This window comes from Maylandia zebra, linkage group LG10 (assembly GCF_041146795.1).
Source record: "Maylandia zebra isolate NMK-2024a linkage group LG10, Mzebra_GT3a, whole genome shotgun sequence".
NCBI classification, from domain to species: domain Eukaryota; kingdom Metazoa; phylum Chordata; class Actinopteri; order Cichliformes; family Cichlidae; genus Maylandia; species Maylandia zebra.
Genome location: NC_135176.1, coordinates 22,874,257 through 22,897,984, shown reverse-complemented (window position 1 = coordinate 22,897,984; position 23,728 = coordinate 22,874,257). Strand labels below are relative to the sequence as shown.

The following is a 23,728-nucleotide window of genomic DNA, read 5'->3' as shown; positions in this document are numbered from 1 at the left end:
GAAAGATAATTTCGTGTCAATAGCACCTTTAGAAATATAGTTACTTTGAAAACTGGTGACGTGTCCAACACTTATTTTACCAACAGACACACACTTTGTAATTATTTATATTTATATATATATATATATATATATATATATATATATAAAAATTATAGTTTGGTTCACTAAGTGGAAAATATTTATTTTCTCTTCAAATACATTTTAATTAAATAATTAAATAATCTGCTTTACTGCACAAAAAAATATATAGGGTTAATTTTTTTATTCAAGAAATTGCGAAACAGAAATAGCCACTCCTCATTTCTTCATATTTTGCTTCCTATTCTTTATATTGCTGCCGTAACACAACAATTTCCATTGTCATGTCATGATTCGGCCGTGTGGCAGGCAGGATGAGGACCCAAATTGCAAACTCACAGACACGGGGGATAAACTCAAAATGCAGCTTTATTGCTGACAGGTGATAAACAATAACGATGATACAAAAGCAATGCAAAACTACACTAAACTGGGAAAAGCTAAAGTAACATATACCGGAAGACACGGGGAGAACCACACACGGCATGAGGGAGAACGCGACGCCGAACAGAGGGAGACTCAGACAGAAATACACAGAGGGTTAACGAGGAAAGTGGGCACACACGGGGAACACAGGTGACACTGATAATCATAACGAGACAGGGCGGGGTGAACTGAACATGACGTACAGGCACAGAGGTTCAGACAGGAGGAGAGAGAGCACGGGGAAAACACAGACATAACGGGCTGGGGAAACATGAAACAACCACAAAGGGAGACGAGGGCTCATAAATACATAGAGGGCACACGGGGGAGCGAGAGCACGGGGAGAACTTAGACATAAAGGGCAGGGGAAACATGGAATAAAACATAAGGAGAGACGAGGGCTCACAGATACACAGAGGGGCACACAGGGGGTAAAAGCCATGAAGGGAAAACACTTAGGGAACAACACAACAGGGCAACTCAGAAAACATGGTCTAAATAAGGAACGAAATACAAAAATACAAGGAACTAAGACTACTGGGCCCACATGGCCCAGGACCATGACATGTCAGATCAATACAGTTACCTACCCTACAAGGAGCAAAATATTCTTGTAGAATTTTTAAGTGGTCTTCAGCCTTTCTGTAGATTTTGGCTGCTTTTTACACTTTTCATATCGTATCTAAGCTAAAATAATAATATACAGAACATTTCTTCAGCTTTAGTCTGTCCCTTTGGTCAAAATTATCAACACAACACCACAAGAAGAATGTGTTTTTTGAGACTGGGACGTCATTATTGCAAATCACATTCTGAATTTAATACAAAACCCTCCATGTTATGGAAAAAATGAAGAAGCAAACACTTTTAAATATTTGAAACTGAAATGAAATGAACAAAGTGACTAAGCAAAACAAACAATACCGATACAAACTAATAAAAAAATAATAATTGAATTAATAGTAACAATTGTCTGGACAGATTTGGTAAACGGTCTAGATACAGTTACAAGAATTAACAGATGAGTTCAAAACTACGCCTGAGTTTACAGATGGGTACTACATGAGTACTTTAGTCATGGAATAATGTAGTACTGACTACAGAGTTGCCTTCTCATGGATCAGAATGCCAGCATTTTGATCCCATCACTGCATGGGATTTATTTATTCATATGAAATGGTAACGCAGCTTAAAATTATATGAGTGTCTGTGTGTGTGTGTGTGTGTGTGTGTGTGTGTGTGTGTGTGTGTGTGTGTGTGTGTGTGTGTAGTTCTATTATTCAGCTCGCTTAAGACAAACTATATAAACAGTATATAAGCTTGTTCTAATATATTTTGATAATATATGTTTATTGCTATTGAAGATATTAAAGCTTAAAGATGAAATATAATTAGATAAAGGTAAACTAAGGTAAGGTACAAATGTGAAAGCTGTAGGTAAAAATTTCAGGGCATGCTTGTTCTTTTCAAAGCACTCTTTAAGTTTCATTAGATGGATAAAAGCTCAGAAAAGCAGAGAGTAATTTACAATGTCCGTTATGTTATTGTGTTCATTGAGTGTTTTCCCCATTGCATGATAAAGGAGCGAGGTCTGTGTGGTCTGCTGTACCATCTCGTCCCAAAGCAAGATGGAGGTTTTGATCAAACAGCGGTTCGTCTACAGGCTGGCAGAGCTCTAAGAAACGCTGAGGAAAGAAAGGATAAATTGTAGATTGTAATTGTTTTGAGGATTTAAAAAAAGCCATCTTTAAATAGATTTTTGATTAACATTTTTGGAAGATATGAGGCGCAATTAAATACAATCTTGAAACTTTACAACCAATGAAAGAATTGCATTCAGTTTTCCTGTAAAAGAACAATTCAGTATTACAATATTATAATTTGACATTTCATGAAGATGTAATAAAAACACAAAAAAGGTGAAATACGTTTAGTGTGCTGATAAGTATTTGCAGCAGTAGAACAGAACTGACTTAACATGAAACTCAGAGGCCACGGTCACATTATGGTGGAGTAAGGCTCGCTAATTAAACAGAAAAAAAGAGTCCATTGTTTTCCCTGTATTAATTCTAAAAGTGTTTTCCATAAACCCATTCTTATGTAAGATGATTTGAGATCTCCTGCTGATACTCCTGGTGAAAGGCCAGGGATTCAGTGTATGCAGTCCAAAACTCTTTAAAAATGTTCAAACACTGAATTTAACAATGTGGGAAAATCCAAGCACTTTTCTCAGACCCAGGGGCCAGAATCAGCCAACCAAAGTCTCCAACTCAGACTGGACTGCTTTGGAAAATGTGAACAGGGCCATAGGTTTTGGACTTTTAACTGCATTTTCATGCATTTAACAGCTTTTCCCACTGATAAAAACTATTCTATGTCTATTAATACACCAAAATAACTAAGCATAGATAAACAATAAAAACAGTGAACGCTCAATGTCATAAGTTATTGTTTTTCTTTGTCAGTGATGGTTCTTAAAAGTGAATCCATTCCCCATCAAATATAAGCTATCTCATACTGATTCCACAATTTTTGAGAGAAAAAAGGCTCACCTGTCGAAGAGTGCCCTTTCCCTGGATTATTTTATATAATAGAAACAGTGGAATGAGGGAGAGGGAGACTGTGGCAATGAACCAGCCCAAGATGTTGGCCCAGAGTGGATAAACATAAGTGCTACTGAACTTCAGTGGGGAATATCTGACAATGGAGAAGACAAAGGTGCCCTGTGATGAAATAAGACAAAGTGGATTATTCTTCAGTGTGAAACTGAAAAGTGTGAATACTCTGCGGTGCCAAAACTGTGGAAAGGGAAACACAAATTATACATTATTATATGACATGACTTACAAAACAGGTGAAAGGAGTGATGTAGCGCCAACAGTACTTCATGAATGGGTGTGGACGATAGCCAATCATGTCTGAGATGTTACCATAAAAACGATCAGCACCTTTAGGTAAAAGAGAGCTATTAGAAAGACCAACCATTTATTTCAAACTAATCTATACCAAACAAGCAGACGCTGGTCTTTGTCTCAATGAAAATTGTTCTGAATCTGAGCAGCGTCTTTTTTTTTTGTCACAACACAGTCTGTAATTGGTTGGCTATTTGTCTGACTTACCATACACCCAGCCAATGCTCACAGACTGGCAAAAAGAGAGAAGCAGCAGAGTGGTGCCACTACAGACATGATGATCTAACAGCTGGAACAGATACATTCCTCCCTAAAAAAACAAAAAAGGACAGGGGGAATAATACACAGTGGTTCAAATCCAATGATAAAAAGAAAGTTAGGAAATAAAGCTAATCACAGACATACTCAGTCTCACTCACAACAGTTGACACAAGCATGCTTGGTCATGTCCCTTGGCATGACTTTATAATGCATTTTTTTTCCTTAGGGTTTACTGGAGCAATTTACATTTTAATAGAGTAATTAAAAATTTACTAAAGCAGTTTGATGGTTTTATACCAATTAGATGCAAACTTATAAAACTTATATAAAAATTCTGATGTTTATTCTAATTGTGGTTGCCATGGTAATACTGTAAAATTGTATATTACACCAGAAAACAGTAAGTTGTTGTAGCTCCCGTGTATGTTGCCTAATTATGTCTTTGCCATTTTGAGACTTAACCAGAGTGATCTCAGATCTGTTATCTAAAAACTTTTGCAGTGCAAAGTTTTTAAAATTAAAAGTGTTTTCCAAGAAAAGGGTAACTATTATAGGCCTTTTGCCAGAATCTTGAAATCCACCTTATCAAACGAAATCTCTTCTGATCAGTGTCTTTTTCTTTCTGTTAAAATTTAGGAAATCAGAGCGTCATTACAGTTATATATTAGGGGTGCAATGATACACAAAATTCACGGTTCGGTTCGATACTTTGGTGTCACAGTTCGATATTTTTTCGATACAAAAAAGTGTTCATGCTTTTTTAATTTGTCATTTATTAAAATTATAAATATATATTTTAACTCAAAAGTACAGTTTTTAAATTTAATGTTGCTGAAACAAAAAAGTAAGAAAAAAATAAATCTATCTGATCGAGAAATCACTCATCTTTGGAAAAGAGAGTTTATTACAGAGAAATGGCTCTTTCCAAAATAAAAGCTATACTATACGCTTCTTCTGGGCTATATTCTCAGCAGCATATTATTAAACATATCAGGTCCCCATAAGGAGAATCATGTGCTAACGGCTGTCTAAATGACTTGGGTAAAGTTTGTAGCATGCGTGCTTGTTGTTTTGTCTGTTTCCACTTGTCTTTGCACTAGGATGATGTCGGAGTAAATGTGCAGTCATATTTGTTGTGTTCCCACTAGTGCTGTCAGCGTTAATCTGAAGTGATGTTTACGCCACAACACGGCAAATCTCCGTTAACGAGCTACCGCGGATCGCCCCATGTGTGGGGCTGGACGGCCAACACGTTAACGAGCTAACTGCGCTAACCACTAGTTCCCACCCATGTAATTGAGCATTGTGTGGCACATCCGACATACTGTTTTACTTTAGTCCATGACACGCTTACCTTCAGGGTCATACTTCACATGAAGACCAAAATAGTTCCAAAGGCCAGGGGCCCGTTCTTCGTACCTCGCTAAGTAAGTTAGCTGGATTAGATTGTTGACGATTTCGCGTGATCTTGGATCGTTCGGTTCCCCGAAGCTCATCCGGGACTTGCTGCCATAGCAACAGAGCCGTAAGCGTAAACCTGCTCGGGAGCAGGTTTACTTTATGCAAACAGGATTAGATCGCGGCCACGCAGGTATGTCCGCTTCATTTATACGAAAGCAACAGCGATATTCCACCACTGTTTCACCATAAATAAATAACATCAATGTAACTAAAGATAATGCAGCACTTGATCCTTCTATTGATTTCACACAGATACACACAGGTCATTTCCTAAAAAAGGGAAATGTACTATTATTACAGATGTAAGTCATATTTCAGAGTAGTAATTGCAAATTACTTTGTGTAATCAAGATGAGAGACCACGGCTATAAAAGCGAAGGTGGATTTGGGAAGCCTGTCGCAGCCATGTCCTGTCCGTATACGCGAGCCACCCATTGCGGAAGGTGCAAGATTGATAAGGAGAGTCCTCAGAATTCAGCGTATATTGCGGGATAGACAGGATCCTTTAGCTCAGCGCGACAGTGTGCTCATAGAGAGATATCGATATTCCCGTGAGGGTATTATTCACTTAACCAACTTGTTGACGAGGGGGTGCAGGACCACCACCTGTCTTTTTTTTTGCTCTGCCCTTTTCTTGGTTGCTGTTATGAACAAACAAACAGATTATTTCAGGGTCTCTTTTCAAGAGACGAAAAGCAATATAAGTGATAAATATTACCATTCTGTAGAATATTCCTATATTTCACTTTTACTTGTTCCCATGTTCTAGTGGGTCCTGTTGTGGCTCTAATGTGTAAGGGGATATAATATAACATAATATAATATAATGTAATATAATATTGGATAATATAGTGCAATATAATAAATCTACCCTACCGCCTACTGGTGTTGGCCAGAGGGGCCGATGGTGCGATATGGCAGCCTCGCTTCTGTCAGTCTGCCCCAGGGCAGCTGTGGCTACAACCGTAGCTGCCTCCACCAGTGTGTGAATGTGAGAGTGACTGAATAGTGGCATTGTAAAGCGCTTTGGGTGCCTTGAAAAGCGCTATATAAATCCAATCCATTATTATTGTTATTATTAAATCACTTACGAGTTTAATTTGTCAGCAACTTCCTGCCAGCCCTCTCTCCTTGCTTTTGCAGCCTTTGCAGTGTTCCCTTGTGTTCTGATTAAACTCTGAAACTCCTGAAATCCCTCACTCAAGAGTTCTTGCTCTGCTGCCGAAAAATACCGAGCGCGCTCCTTCGACATTTTCGCCGACCAATCAGAGGGTTGCCGATCAATGTTTCTACTATCGATGCGTAGCCCCTTTTACGACACCCAGTGATCTCACATTACTTCATCCAGCTGTACTAATCGTCAACAGCAGGTGTGTTCGGAGAACCGGATTAGCGAGCTCACGGTTAGCGCGATGATTTGGTCTTGGATGTGTCATTTGATCTTGGATGAAGTAAACGACGTACGAAGAACGGGCCCCAGATCTGAATGAGGGTGGGGGAGGTTCAATTTTCCATGTTGCAACTTCTGTCTCGCTAGCTTGCGCTGCGCTCAGTGAATCTGTGTTGCACTGTCGAGCACAGATCCACTGAGCGCTCAACACAGACAGCAGAAGGAAACTTGATAAAATAAATTAAAAATTTTGTATTGTTTGATACATATGCGTACCAAACCGAAAGCACGGTATCGAACGGTTCAATATCGATACGAGTATCGTTGCACCCTATTATATATATATATATATATATATGTATATATATATATATATATATATATATAAAAAAAGAATAAATAATACACCCAGCACGCCCCTGCGGGCGGTTTATCCTTCAAGCTCGGGTCCTCTACCAGAGGCCTGGGAGCTTGAGGGTCCTGCGCAGTATCTTAGCTGTTCCCAGGACTGCGCTCTTCTGGACAGAGATCTCCGATGTTATTCCCGGGATCTGCTGGAGCCACTCAGCTAGCTTGGGAGTCACCGCACCTAGTGCTCCGATTACCACGGGGACCACCGTGGTAATATATATATATATATATATATATATATATATATATATATATATACATATATACAAACTAACTGTAATGACACTCTGATTTCCTAATATATATATATATATCTAGTAAAGCTGGTGGTTTTAACTACCAGATTTTGCATTGTGCTTCATCATAGAAACTTCTCTTCTGTGGTGTTTTTAAAGAGATTTTTGAGATAAAAGACATCTCTTTTAATGTTTTTCTACATTCATTCCAGGTATGGTACTCTAATTACATTATGCTTGTGTTGGAGCTCCGTTTGGCCAGTTTAGTTGCCCTACACTTATAAAGGTTCCTTTGTAAGTGCAGATCCGCCATTAGCATGCTGCCTGCTGTAACCCATAATTTCCTTCGGGATTAATAAAGTATTCTGATTCTGATTCTAAAAGACCGGATCCTCCAGCTAAAAAACATTTTCACTTCTCCAATATGCAGCGATTCAACAAGAAAATTTGGGACACAGGTGACTTCATCTTCACTTTTCCAACCGTTCCATCTCACAATTTCAAATTGTAAATTGTAAAATTGTGAAGACTGTAAACAACTTATCATCTATGTGTACATAACATGTTGTCTGTCAACAAGACTGAATATGGACAAGGCTGATTCTTAATATTAGATGCCTGAGATCCCTAAGCTCTCAAACAGCACTTCATTAAAAACAGGCATGATTCTGTCATGGAAATCACTGCACTACTAGTCTAAGGATCACTTCCAGAAATCATTGTCTGCCACGTCACCCACAAATGCAGATGAAGGCAAAGAAAAAGCCTTATGTGGACACAATCCAGAAACACTGCTCTTACAGTATCTCTGTGCCAGAGCTCATTCAACATGGACATGGAGTAAAAAACTGCTCTGTGGTCATGAATTGACATTTTTGGAACACACAGACACCACATGCTCCAGGCTAAAGAAGAAATGAATCATCTGGCTTGTTATGAGTGCTCAATCCAAAAGCCTGCACCTCCATGATATAACACCTTATAAAACCCCCTTTCGCAGCAATAACTTCTTTATTGGTTTCTAATGTCATTGTGGAAGAATTTTAGCCCAGTCTTCCCCAATTACTAATAAAATATTCTGATTCTGAGAAACTTTAGCCAAGTCTTCCCTACAACAATTTATTTATGCATAGCTCTGTTAAGGCTCCACTGCAGCATTTCATTCTGTTTGAGGTCTGGGCCATTGCAGCGTCTTGATTTTTATTTTTCTTTGTCAGCCATTCTGTTTTGGATTTGTTGTTGTGCTTGGAATCATTATCCTGTTGCACGGCCCAGTTTCAGCCAAGCTTTAGTTTCAAGTTGGTCTCACATTTGACTCTAAAATACTACGGCATGTTCTGCTCAATGACTGCAAGCTGCATAGCAAGCCTGATTCATCACCCCTCCTCCAGCAAGTAATGTAAACTTCATGAGTTGCTTGACATCTGTGACTCTGTGCATTATGGCTAATCATCTCCACGTTGATCTTGTCTGTCCAAAGGACATTGTTCCAGCATACTTGTGGTTTCTTCAGATGCTGCTTTGCAAAGCTAAACCAAATCTGTCATACTCTTTTTAGAGGAAAAAATGTTTTCTCTTAGTAAGCCTTCCAGGCAAGCCCTACTTATTCAGTTTTTTTTTCTATTATAAACTTCAACATGCTAACTGAGGCTTAGAGGTTTTTTTTCCCGGGCATTGTATGGCCTAATCTTAAAAATGTCCACTCCCAGAATAGCATGGCATAGTGTTAACACTCACCTGAGTGCTCCAGACCAGCAAACTGCCAAAACATCCACTATTATAGACGTGGTCACACTTGCTGATAATTAGTTAATTAAGTGCACATGATTTTAACCTTAATAAAATAACCACATAGATATTTTGAAAGTGTTAAAACTTGAAAATTCAATCGAGGTGCATTATTGTGAATTTTATTTTACTTCAGGTGACTGATATGGGGTAAATAAACTTAAATTTGTCTTTTCTTATTAATAGTAATTTGGAATCAAATAAATTATTATATCTTGGTTGGAACTTCAATAATTAAATGGTATCCAATCACAAAATTTTGTGTATATTATTTTGCCAGTTAAAATAATTAAAAACCATATGTATGTCAGCCATATATATTTAACTGTCACCTTAAATTTAACTTTAGCTTGTGTTAAATAGGTTAAATATTACAGCAAAGCCATTAATTCATTTAAAGAACACAACAAAGCATTGATTAATGCACAAGCTTACACTGAAACATGAGCAAGAGAAATATTGCTGTAGCGTCAAACCACAATCTTTGCATTGAATGTCAGGCAAGCAGGACATGCTGATTAAAGTGCATTACTAGAACAAGACACATATGAGCAAGTACTGAGAAGCTACAGCAACATATTCAAGAACCTTAGATGAGCAGAAGACCCAAATACATAATTAAAATGCAGCTGTTTTCTAGAGCTGGAACGTCAAAAGAAGGAAGCGTCAGTCACAGCTGGAGCTATAGAGGCTCTAGTGCAGTGGGAACCATGCTAAGATACTAAGTTGGAACCAGTATAAAAAGGCAGTGTTACAAAGGTAAGTGATACCCAACCACCAGTCATGACAGCTGCATCCGCTCTACTTAGCATGGAAACCGTGGCCAAATGCAACCCACGCAATCCCCAGATACAACTCCCCCAACTCAAAGGCATCATTCATAAAGTATACACCACAGTAGCAGTAATCCTGGAGATAAAAGAGCAAGAATGCAACATGCAATACTTGTTTTGCACAGTGACAAGAGTAAAGGATTTCAGTTGCGGGTTATAGTGTTACACCAAAACCAAAATTGATCAAACTCACATCTGGAGCACATACGTGTTCTTGCTATGTAAAAGAATTTTTCCATACTTGGAAATTGGATCCTTGGGGAAAAAACTCCTAAATATGAACTGTATTCTAGTTAGCACACCATAGCGGTCTCATTTTTAGGTAAAACTAAATGTTTAGATATAAGATTTATAGTATAAGTTTATTCTGTTCGTTTATTTTTCATTAGATCTGTCTTAGCCCCCCAGAATACATGGATTTAACCCCACTGTTTCATCCCTATTTTTTAAATGTGTTCCAGTAGAGGCCACTTCCTTTGATTCTACCTGTACACTAAAACATGTAGTGTCAATAACTAAGGTTTAGTTAGTAGTTGACTACATACCTTATATAGTTCTTTCAGTCTCACTACAAATCACATTAAGAGCTATATCGGTCAAACAGTATCAAAAACGTCCTTAATGTTTTCTTATCGTGTAGCTCCGTCTGTACTGAATACGTACCTCAGTGACCAAGGAGAGTCCCAGCAAACAGCAGGTACAGCATACAGCCAGCAGAAGCAGCTCACGTCTATAGCCTTGATGCAGGCAAGGAAAAAGATCAACCAGTGATGTCATCACACACTCCAGACCAACAAACTGTAAGGAACCAATTGCAACACACGGTTTGTTCATTAGTCACACAGTATTCCATTTCTTCATTCATACATACTCTAACGTGGATTAGTACCTGACTATCCAACCCAAGCAGAATGATCATGAGGAAGAAACACACCGACCACACTTGGGGCACTGGCATCATGGCTACAGCACGGGGGTAAACAATGAATGCCAACCCTGGACCTAAAAACAAATAATGTAAAGACAGATCAAAGATGTCAATTATAGGACACAGACAGGAATCGTTATGTGTGGATACTTCAGTATACTGTCTTATTGCTTTTATCTCTATTATGGTGCTAAAGGAGAGGCCAAGGGATCCATCAATTTCTTTACAAAAACATCCTTTTTTGTTGTTATTGTTTTGTCAGCCACAGCAGTTTGCCTTGCGGTCTGCAGTACAATCCATTTAAAGTTCCTGTTTTCGCTTGTTATTGTAGTTCAGCTGCTCAACCATGTTTCTAGCGTCATAGACTTTTATTGCCTAGCCATAGTGGTGTACTAGCTGTGGAAACTAATTTGCCATTATTGTCTTACTGATTCCCTCAAAAAGAAAAATTTAAAGGTTTAATGAGCCAGATTATTACTTTATATATATGTATATTAGGGGTGCAACGATACACAAAATTCACGGTTCGGTTCGGTTCGATACTTTGGTGTCACGGTTCGATATTTTTTCGATACAAAAAAAATGTTCATGCATTTTTAATTTGTCATTTATTAAAATTATAAATATATATTTTAACTCAAAAGTACAGTTTTTAAATTTAACCCTAACCCTTGTGCGTGTTTTTTATTTTGACAGCGAATGCGCACCTGCGGACCACTTATGTGCAGCCCTGGTTATTTAGCTCATCATATTGCAGCCACAGAAATTCTTTTGTCCATGAAACCATAAAGCTGCACTTTCTTTTTGCCTTATAGTCTGATTTGTCATAACTTCTCCGTTTTGTGGTAAGCTTTTCTTTGGCTGTCACTTCTTCACCCTGACCTGTCTTATTTGGCTCAGCAGAACTGAAATGCTTTTACACACTCACTCACATAAGCTCAGCGATTCTCTGCGCGACCAACCTCTCACATGTTTAAGCTGCGGGAGATTTCACTTGTCATGTTTGCATAGTAAGCTAACGATTGATAAGACGATGTCAGAGGAATTGGTGCACAAATTATCATCACTCACAGATCAGTACTGTCGCTCTCTATACACAGTTCGCATGATTGCAAAGTGAAAGCAAAAAAACAAGCGCAAATTCAAACGCGACTTCAATATGTCACATATTGACAGTGGCTCACCGATGCCAATGACATAATTACCCAGCTACATTTCTGAAAGAATGCAAAAGCATTGACATATATTTTTCGTACAATAGCCCGACGGGCAGGGCAGAGATAGATTTTGGTAGCCAGACTGAAAAAATCGCTAGCCCCGGGACGTCGGGCTAGCGATATTGCGAGCCCTGTATCTGATTGAGGAATCACTCATCTTTGGAAAAGAGAGTTTATTACAGAGAAATGTCTCTTTCCAAAATAAAAGCTATACTATCCGCTTCTTCTGGGCTATATTCTCAGCAGCATAAGGAGAATCATGTGCTAACAGCTGTCTAAATGACTCGGCTAAAGTTAGTAGCATGCTTGTTGTTTTTGTCTTTGCACTAGGATGATGTCGGCGTAAATGTGCAGTCATATTCGTTGTGTTCCCACTAGTGCTTTCAGGTTAATCTCGTTGAAATGACCTTAACGCCACAACACGGCAAATCTCCGTTAACGAGCTACCGCCGATTGCTCTGTGCATGGGGCTAGACGGCCAACACGTTAACGAGCTAACTGCGCTAACACACTAGTTCACACCAATGTAATTGAGCATTGCATGGCACATCCAACATACTGTTTTACTTTAGTCCATGACTCGCTTACCTTCAGGGTCATACATCACATGAAAACCAAAATAATTCCAAACGCCAGATCTGAATGAGGTTCAATTTGCTTGTTGCAAGCAGAGCTTAACTTCTGTCTCGCTAGCTTGCCCTGCGCTCTTCCTTCTGACTATGCTGTCTGTGTTGAGCGCTCAGTGGATCTGCGCTGGACAGTGCAGCCTAGGCGGAGTAGTCGAACACAGATTCACTGAGCGCTCAACACAGACAGCATCGTCAGAAGGAAAATTGATAAAATAAATTACAAATGTTGTATTGTTCGATACATATGCATACCGAACCGAAAGCACTGTATCGAACGGTTCAATATCGATACGAATATCGTTGCACCCCTAATGTATATATACCAAAAATGAATTAATACCAATTAATTGCCTGTAATAAATATAGTTACATATCTCAACTATTAGCCACCTTCCCAAAAGGCCTGAAAGTTGGCAATCCTGTATTATTATCTGCTGATAATAATACAGGGTTGCCAACTTTAGCCTCTGCATTCCTAGTATCCACTGGGCCCTGTGCTTCGTACGTCGCTTACTACATCCAAGATCAAATGAAACATCCAAGACCAAACCATCGCGCTAACCGTGAGCGCGCTAATCCGGTTCCCCGAACACACCTGCTGTTGACGATTAGTACAGCTGGACGAAGTAATGTGACATCACTGGGTGTCGTAAAAGGGGCTACGCATTGATAGTAGAAACATTGATCGGCAACCCTCTGATTGGTCGGCGAAAATGTCGACGGAGCGCGCTCGGCTCGGTATTTTTCGGCAGCAGAGCAAGAACTCTTGAGTGAGGGATTTCAGGAGTTTCAGAGTTTAATCAGAACGCAAGGGAACACTGCAAAGGCTGCAAAAGCAAGGAGCGAGGGCTGGCAGGAAGTTGCTGACAAATTAAACTCGTAAGTAATTTAATAATAACAATAATAATGGAGTGGATTGATATAGCGCTTTTCAAGGCACCCAAAGCGCTTTACAATGCCACTATTCAGTCACTCTCACATTCACACACTGGTGGAGGCAGCTACAGTTGTAGCCACAGCTGCCCTGGGGCAGACTGACAGAAGCCAGGCTGCCATATCGCGCCATCAGCCCCTCTGGCCAACACCAGTAGGCGGTAGGGTAGATTTATTATATTACACTATATTATCCAATATTATATTACATTATATTATAATATGTTATATTTTATCCTCTTTCACATTAGAGCCACGACAGGACCCACTAGAACATGGGAACAGGTAAAAGTGAAATATAAGAATATTCTACAGAATGGTAATATTTATCACTTATATTGCTTTTAGTCTCTTGGAAAGAGACCCTGGAATAATCTGTTTGTTTATAACAGCAACCAAGAAAAGGGCAGAGCAACAAAAGACAGGTGGTGGTCCTGCACCCCCTCGTCAACAAGTTGGTTAAGTAAATAATACCCTCACGGGAAAATCGATATCTCTCTATGAGCACACTGTCGCGCTGAGCTAAAGGATCCTGTCTGTCCCGCAATATACGCTGAATTCTGAGGACTCTCCTTATCAATCTTGCACCTTCCGCAATGGGTGGCTCGCGTATACGGACAGGATATGACTGCGACAGACTTCCCAAATCCACCTTCGCTTTTATAGCCGTGGTCTCTCATCTTGATTACACGAAGTAATTTACAATTGCTACTCTGAAATATGAATTAAATCTGTAATAATCACATACATGTAATAGAATGTTAATAGTACATTTCCCTTTTTTAGGAAATGACCTGTGTGAAATCAATAAATGGATCAGGTGCTGCATTGTCTTTAGTTACATTGATGTTATTTATTTATGGTGAAACAGTGGTGGAATATCGCTGTTGCTTTCGTATAAATGACGCGGACATACCTGCGTGGCCGCGATTTAATCCTGTTTACATAAAGTAAACCTGCTCCCCAGCAGGTTTACGCTTACGGCTCTGTTGCTATGACAGCAAGTCCCGGATGGGCTTCGGGGAACCGAACGATCCAGGATCACGCGAAATCGTCAACAATCTCATCCAGCTAACTCACTTAGCGCGGTACGAAGAACAGGCCCCTGGTTAGCTTTAATCAGACTCACCTTAACTAAGATGATTCAAGTTTAAGCCAAAACATCAAAAGAAAAATAAAATGGCAGAGCAACATATGAGCTCTGCCAGAAAGCTTCTTATGATTGAAAGAAAGAAAAGAAGAATCACAAGATCTTCCCAAAGGGTGAAAAGTTTGCTGCCATGCAGGTTTCCTGAATATTTTTACAACACCAGAAAGCCTCAAAGAAAATGTATGAAACTGCCACTCTCATGTCCAGTATATAGTTGAACTGAAGCGAGACAGTACATGCCTGATTCTGCTACTTCAGAAATATCCACTCCTTGTTCATATGTCATGAAACCCAACACAGAGAAAATGGCAAAGCCTGCCACAATGCTCGTGGCACTGTTCAGCAGACACAAGTAGAAACAGTCCCTGCAATAAAATGAATATGGTAAGTAGAAATACTTAGACACAGATGTTGTAGATGCTGATGCTCAACTTAAAAGATGATCATAATGATCTTTATGACAGTTAGTACTGGACTTACTTATAACAGTTGTTGTTGTAAGTGTTATAACTCCCAAGAGAAGTGAGGAAACCAAGGCCAATGGCATAAGAGAAGAAGATTTGAGTGCCAGCATCCATCCACACCTGGAAAGGTCAAACAAAATCATCGTGTGTGTGTCTGTAGTGCATGAATGTCACTGTAAAACATCTAGCTTTTTTGATCTCGGGTCTCTATGTGCTTTCTTTACCTGGGCATCTAACAGGCGAGAAATGTCAGGGTAGAGGTAATAAATGATCCCATCCTTTGCCCCTGGGAGGGTAACACCACGTATAAGCAAAACAAATAGCATGACATAGGGGAAGGTTGCTGTAAAGTAGGCTGCCTGAAAAAAAAAAAAAAAAAAACAGAGAAAAGAGATGGTAAAGAAAGTTATAGTTTGTTTTGACCTGTCATTTCATTATTTTATTCATATTTTTTTCTTTAGTTTTACTGTATTGCACGCTTGCTTTCCTAAATCCAGCTTTGGTGTGGCACATTAGTAGCATCTTGGGTGTATTACTCTTGAAATAAACAGTTCCCACAACGTTAATCAGATCACTATAACTTCCAGTGTAATGTTTAGCTTAAACGTGAATATTACTTACCTTTTGAAATGATAAAAATCACACCAACAGCTTTTCTTTATAGCTGCTCTTCTGATATTACTAATCAGTGCTTTAAAACATGGTGTAAAGCTTACTAAATACTTTGCCAAAACTGTTCTTTGGAAAGTTGAAAGAAACTTCAACTAATCCCAGCCAAGTTATGCTTTGCATCGATTTTGCACCATTTAGATCTTACAATAAGAAACCTGTCACACACTGCACACATACAGTGGGGCAAAAAAGTATTTAGTCAGCCACCAATTGTGCAAGTTCCCCCACCTAAAATGATGACAGAGGTCAGTAATTTGCACCAGAGGTACACTTCAACTGTGAGAGACAGAATGTGAAAAGAAAATCCATGAATTCACATGGTAGGATTTGTAAAGAATTTATTCGTAAATTAGGGTGGAAAATAAGTATTTGGTCACCTCAAACATGGAAAATCTCTGGCTCTCACAGACCTGTAACGTCTTCTGTAAGAAGCTTTTCTGTCCCCCACTCGTTACCTGTATGAATGGCACCTGTTTGAACCCATCATCTGTATAAAAGACACCTGTCCACAGCCTCAAACAGTCAGACTCCAAACTCCGCCATGGCCAAGACCAAAGAGCTTTCGAAGGACACCAGGAAAAGTATTGTAGACCTGCACCAGACTGGGAAGAGTGAATCTACAATAGGCAAGCAGCTTGGTGTGAAAAAATCAACTGTGGGAGCAATCATCAGAAAATGGAAGACATACAAGACCACTGATAATCTCCCACGATCTGGGGCTCCACGCAAGATCTCATCCCGTGGGGTCAAAATGATCATGAGAACGGTGAGCAAAGATCCCAGAACCACACGGGGGGACCTGGTGAATGACCTGCAGAGAGCTGGGACCAAAGTAACAAAGGTCACCATCAGTAACACACTACAATGGCAGGGAATCAAATCCCGCAGTGCCAGACGTGTTCCCCTGCTGAAGCCAGTGCATGTCCAGGCCCGTCTGAAGTTTGCCAGAGAGCACATGGATGATACAGCAGAGGATTGGGAGAATGTCATGTGGTCAGATGAAACCAAAGTAGAACTTTTTGGTATAAACTCAACTCGTTGTGTTTGGAGGACGAAGAATACTGAGTTGCATCCCAAGAACACCATACCTACTGTGAAGCATGGGGGTGGAAACATCATGCTATGGGGCTGTTTTTCTGCCAAGGGGACAGGACGACTGATCCGTGTTAAGGACAGAATGAATGGGGCCATGTATCGTGAGATTTTGAGCCAAAACCTCCTTCCATCAGTGAGAACTTTGAAAATGAAACGAGGCTGGGTCTTCCAACATGACAATGATCCAAAACACACCGCCCGGGCAACAAAGGAGTGGCTCCGTAAGAAGCATTTGAAAGTCCTGGAGTGGCCTAGCCAGTCTCCAGACCTCAACCCCATAGAAAATCTGTGGCGGGAGTTGAAAGTCCGTGTTGCTCGGCGACAGCCCAAAAACATGACTGCTCTCCAGAAGATCTGCATGGAGGAATGGGCCAAAATACCAGCTACTGTGTGTGCAAACCTGGTAAAGACCTATAGTAAACGTTTGACCTCTGTTATTGCCAACAAAGGTTATGTTACAAAGTATTGAGTTGTATTTTTGTTATTGACCAAATACTTATTTTCCACCCTGATTTACGAATAAATTCTTTACAAATCCTACCATGTGGATTCATGGATTTTTTTTTCACATTCTGTCTCTCACAGTTGAAGTGTACCTCTGGTGCAAATTACTGACCTCTGTCATCATTTTAGGTGGGGGAACTTGCACAATCGGTGGCTGACTAAATACTTTTTTGCCCCACTGTAACATTGAATCTTGTCCCCTTTACTCATAAATTTCATGAATGACAAGTTTGAAAACCATACACTTCAGTATCAGATTAATTCAAATGAGTTCATAGATGGTTTTCATGCAAGCATCTGAAATGTAAACTGAATAGAGGATGGAGACATAGCTGCTGCATGTTCAGCAGTGTCCTAAAAGAACATAGGAAGAGACTATTTCATTTGACTATTTGGAGACTGAGTATATTCATTTATGTAGCCAGAAAAAGACTTCCTTCATCTTCTTCATAAAAAAGGACAACAGCACATGTCACAACAAGCATTGCTAGCAACAAAATTCAAGATAAATGGCATGAGATGGGTAGCTATGACAGACAATTACATCAGGCAGTAATGACACTTATAATACAGGTATACAGGAAAACTGGGAGCAGGAGACGGACCAGTGCTTGGACATATAAGTGGGTTAGGAAACAGCTGCAGATGTCACATCTGTCACATTCAATTTTGGATGAATGTGCAAAGTGCTTTTCCCTGCTGTATCATGTATACTGAGCAACTCCTATTGAGCAACATTTATCAAATTGTACTGTACATTGAAAAAATGTGGATAACGGGGTAGCAGTATAGATCAAAATATGAAAACAAGTCCTGATCAAGCATGGGTATGTAAGACTGGGTAATGACACACTGACTTAATGTGCTGTGCCCTCCAGTAGCTACTGTGTTTGTGTGCCTTTATTCTAGTGTTTCTAATGCATGCATTAACATAGAGAATTGTAGGATGTGAGTTTGCAGACGTCAGTTTGTGTCATGGGGCAATACTCACCCCGTGCACCATGCAAGCTACAGCAGCCACTAGCCAAAAGTTTCAACAATCAGAAGAAAAAAAAATTTTTTTTTCAATGGTTGCTTGTACCTCCTGTGTTAGTGTCTTAACAGTGCAACAGTGCAGTTATTTGCTTTATAACTATGTGAAAATGTCTTCAAAAATACATGAATCAATGGTTCTAATTGCCAATTATACAGCTGATACTTACTGTGTAATTTGACCAGATGTTAAAGCATGAGTAAAACAGAGAATAAAACTATGCTTTTCTGATGTTGGAGTTTTACCCAAGCTAACACAATACCCATTTAGCACAGAGTTATTATAGTTTTGCATTTTCTATTTTTTTTTATATATAGCATTTCAAGGATAAAAGATCTGATGTCTCAACAGGACCTGGAAAAACTAGTCCATGCATTCATCTTTAGTAGGCTTGATTACTGTAACAGCATCTTTACAGGTCTACCTAAAAAATCAGTCAGACAACTACAGCTCATTCAGAACTCTGCTGCTCGAGTCCTCACTAAGACCAAAAAAGTGGACCACATCAGTCCAGCTCTGAGGTCTTTACACTGGCTGCCTGTCCGTCAGAGGATAGACGTTAAAGTCCTGATGCTGGTCTATAAAGCTGTGAATGGTTTAGGACCAAAATACATCAATGACCTCCTGACCCAGTATGAACCTTCCAGATCCCTCAGGTCATCTGGATCCGGTCTTTTATCAGTTCCCAGAGTCAGAACCAGACACGGAGAAGCTGCATTCAGCTTTTATGCTCCTTATATCTGGAACAAACTCCCAGAAAGCCTCAGATCAGCTGAAACACTCAGTTTATTTAAATCCAGGTTGAAGACTCACCTGTTCTCAGCTGCATTTGAATAAAGCACCAAATCCACACTTTTAAGCTTAAGTTTCAAAACTTACATTTAACTACTGATTTTATCTACTGTTCTGATTTTATCTGTTTTGATTTTATATACTGTTGTTTGTTTGTTTGTTAATTAGTTAGTTAGTTTATTTGCTTGTTTTAATCAATTTTAAATCATGCTTTTTATTTGTTTTTGTTTCTGATGTCTCTGTAAAGCACTTTGAATCACCTTGTTGTTGAATTGTGCTATACAAATAAACTTGCCTTGCCTTGCCTTTTATTTGGTTTTTAGAATGGGTTTGATGATTTCAGTTTAGTCTTTATTGTTTGAAAATGTTGAAAATGTTCTGTTTGTTTCAGTTTATTTGTATTTGTTTAGTGTTAGTTTTAGTCTTTTTAAGATTATATAGAAAGCATAGGTCACAAGCAAGATTTCAGAAAGTCAGTCTTAGACATCCAAAGTCTCAATAAAAACGCACATCAAATCCTTATTATGCTAGTTTGAAATTTTAAAATGAACAAATACTAAAAGTGAGTCCCTCAATATTTTATTATATTTTTATTTCCAATTTCACAAAACATTTTACTTTGTTTTCTTTTTTTTTTTTCAAAAGCCTAGTACCGGTATTTATTTTTATTTTAGTTAACTAAGCTGCCTCATGTTAGTTTTTAGTTTAGTTTGAGTTAGCTCTAATAACCTTGGTTTAGCCTTCAAATATAAAACAACCCAATGATGTATACATATTTTATGTGGAAATACATACATTCTGCAACCCTCTAATAAAAATTGATTAGATTTTTAATAAAGGCTCTTTTATTGCTAATTCAGACATCTTGGATTTTTGTACTGAGTCACTGTTTTTTGTTGTTTGTTTGCTGTCAACAAGCACGGTGTTCCACAAGGCTCTAGATTAAATCCTCTGTTATTTTTTTTAATGTACATTCTTTCACAAGGCCACATTATCAGGACTTTTAAAATCTTTTTAGAATGGTTTTATGATATACTATTACAACTTTTCTTGTTTGTTTTTTTAAAGGAAAAAAAAATATATAAGATGTTCAGTTTTTAAATTACTAACCTTTCCTGTCGACTTGATACCCTTCCAAACACAAAAGTAGCAGATAATCCAGCTGAGGATGAGACAAAGGACCAGTTCCCATCGCAAGCCCCCAACTTCCTCAATACCACCAGAGACCTTTAAAACCCGACGCCTGGTCAAATGAAGGGAGCAGTAATGTGGGTGAGAGGGAGACCAGGAGACCACAAATGAATGGCAGGTGAAAGGGAAGGACATGTGGAAATTGGGAGGGAGGAAAACTGAGTGCTAGATTGGATGACTGACGAATGAGGAAAAAAAAAAAGTGTGGGAGGAAGTGGAGAGTTAAAAGAAAACATCTGAAAATGATCATAAAGAAAGGAGGAGAGAGGGAACGAGACAAGTGAGGGAGGGGAGTGAAAAAGGGGAGGAGGGGGGAGCATTCTGTTTAACTTGTGTGAGTTGACTATATGCTTACTGCCAGAACTCCACAACAGGAAGAGTAGTGTTCAGTCTGGACGTCATACTCAGATTCAGATGGCTTAAGTCCAAGCATGAGTCTGGTATAGGGAAGGCAAGGCAAGTTTATTTGTATAGCACAATTCAACAACAAGGTGATTCAAAGTGCTTTACAGAGACATTAGAAACAAGAACAAATAAAAAGCATGATTTAAAATTGATTAAAACAAGCAAATAAACTAACTAACTAATTAACAAACAAACAAACAAACAACAGTATATAAAATCAAAACAGATAAAATCAGAACAGTAGATAAAATCAGTAGTTAAATGTAAGTTTTGAAATTTAAGCTTAAAGTGTGGATTTGGTGCTTTATTCAAATGCAGCTGAGAACAGGTGAGTCTTCAACCTGGATTTAAATAAACTGAGTGTTTCAGCTGATCTGAGGCTTTCTGGGAGTTTGTTCCAGATATAAGGAGCATAAAAGCTGAATGCAGCTTCTCCGTGTCTGGTTCTGACTCTGGGAACTGATAAAAGACCGGATCCAGATGACCTGAGGGATCTGGAAGGTTCATACTGGGTCAGGAGGTCATTGATGTATTTTGGTCCTAAACCATTCACAGCTTTATAGGCCAGCATCAGAACTTTAAAGTCTATCCTCTGACGGACAGGCAGCCAGTGTAAGGACCTCAGAGCTGGACTGATGTGGAAATAAAACATCAGCAAAGTAAAAATGCCCATTTACAGTGTCAAAGGTGTTGCCTTCAAATTATATTTCATATATTCTATATTCAAAACTATTACAGCACACAACAAGCAATGCATACAATAGTCACTGCTTTTTAGAATATACCAGTACTGTAGTACCTGTGTTCCAGTAGTGTCCACATGTGGCCCAAGGCAAATCCCCACTGAAAGACTGGAACAGGTAAAAGAACGCCCATGCCAAGATTATAATATAAGATGTTGCACTGAATGCGATGATTAAGTGACTGGCATAGCCCATGCCTAAAATGAACAAACAAATAAATAAAATTGGTAATGGTCAATTATTGAAACTGTTCTGTTCTTGCACAGCACCTAAAGTCTAAGAGCTAAGAGGTGCGCAAAGGAAACACCGCAGACGTAAGCTATATACAAGTGCAATGTCAGTCGAAACACTGTGTAAACACTTTCTCTTTGCAGAGGTCTAATTATATAAATAAGGTCGTTGTGCGATGAAGCAGGAATATAAATGGAACGTAACCAACATATTTATGAAATGCATTCATGTGGTTCTTACACTTAACAATCATGCGTGTAATAATCTTTTACATGAGCATAAATAATTTATCATTCTTCCTCTTCCAGTAGCAGTGATTACTTTCCTACTGGAAGTGTAAACAACTTCCCTCTGGCACCTTGCCTCAACACTGTTTGTTGTTGGACCGAGACCATTTTTGGACACGGAGGCGGTCTCAGCTCTGTTTCTAGGGGAATAATCGAGCACGCATAAAAAATAGACTAGGATACAAGCCCGTTGGTAAATATAAGGACTCACTGAATATATATAAAGTATGACTGACATTTCGGAGAAAAATTTGGGGGAGTTTATTTTAATTACCTTGAAAGAGCGGACAAATCCTTCTCCAGCAAGTAATTCCCCCCTGGCTAGTGTACTGTCCCAAGGCAGTCTCAAGGAAAAAGAGGGGGATCCCGCACGTGAATATGAACAAGATGTATGGGATGAAAAACACACCTGTAAGAAAGGCGGAATTTTTCGTTCTAACGCACGGAGGAAAAAAATACTGGTGGACAAAATGTGCTTGACGACTAAGAGCGTTTCTTTCACCCACCTCCTCCGTTTCTGTAGCACAGGTAGGGGAACCTCCACACATTCCCGGGTCCAATGATCGCACCCATCACAGTCAATATGAACTCGGCTTTGGTTCCCCAGTGCCCCCTTCCTTCCACCTCTTCAGCCTTCTCTGGGTGACTGTTTGGCACACAAGCTGTGGAGGTGCCATTCTTGCCGTTTGTGGTCATCTGTTCCCCCATTTAAATAGTTTACTTGGTGCCAGATTTCCTTTGTTTCTGTGTAAAGTTCCCCGCGCACTGGACTAAAACTCACACGGGGTTGATCACACGAATATGAACTGCGGTAAAGTGAGCCGTCATTTGTGAGCCGCGGTCAAGCCAGCCGCCTCCTATCCGCCGCATAAATTTCCTTGCGCTTTTACACCAGTCTTTACGGTAGCGCCTTTTCGCTTTATATCCTGATTGAAAGCCTAGACTCGCGCACACATGCACGCGCGTGAACAGTCACACGCACGCGCGCACACAAATTACAATGGAACAGCCCAATACAGCCATCGTGACAGTCTGGTTGCATATTCAAAAATTCATTAAAAATCATTCTTAAAAGTTGATGCCAAGCTTTCAACACAATCCTCTTCTCGGACACCTACTTTACCTCTGGGCCAGTTTTTACCCAGATTTACTGTAATATTACTCAGAAATCACAGTAAACTCATATTCAGTGCAATACAGTCAATGCACTACAATTATGTTTATTTCAAAAATTCATTAAAAGTCATCCTGAATAGTTGAGGTCCAACTTTCAACACATCCCCCCTCTGGGACACCTACTGTACCTGTGTGCCAATTTTCATCCAGATTTACTGTAGAATTCCTCAGAAATTAAAGGGTACTTGTATTCAATGCAATACAGTCAATACAATAGAATTATGTCAATTTTCAGAAATTCATTAAAAATCATCCTGAGTAGTTGATGTCCAACTTTCAACACATCCCCCCTCTGGGACACCTACTGTACCTGTGTGCCAAGTTTCATCCAGATTTACTGTAGAATTCCTCAGAAATTAATGGAAACATTTATTCAATCTAATACAGCCAATGCACTACAATTGTGTCAATTTTCAAAAATTCATTAAAAATCATCCTGAGTAGTTGATGTACAACTTTCAACACATCCCTCCTCTGGG

The 23,728-nt window shown here is 39.2% G+C and overlaps 1 protein-coding gene across 1 annotated transcript; it reads right to left on the bottom strand.

Annotated features, from left to right (window-relative positions):
* Positions 1-384: 384 nt before the first annotated feature.
* LOC101487491 (sodium- and chloride-dependent GABA transporter 2) lies at positions 385-23,022 on the bottom strand. Its single transcript, XM_024803973.2, has 14 exons — positions 22,580-23,022; positions 22,348-22,482; positions 21,612-21,752; positions 20,763-20,844; positions 20,327-20,459; positions 15,345-15,479; positions 15,137-15,240; positions 14,897-15,021; positions 10,689-10,801; positions 10,463-10,597; positions 3,627-3,729; positions 3,355-3,455; positions 3,060-3,230; positions 385-2,192 (listed from the first exon to the last, which is right to left on the bottom strand). Exons 1-14 carry the CDS (start codon positions 22,779-22,781, stop codon positions 2,058-2,060), a joined length of 1,815 nt encoding a protein of 604 aa, XP_024659741.2. The 5' UTR covers positions 22,782-23,022; the 3' UTR covers positions 385-2,057.
* Between the last annotated feature and the right edge of the window lie 706 nt (positions 23,023-23,728).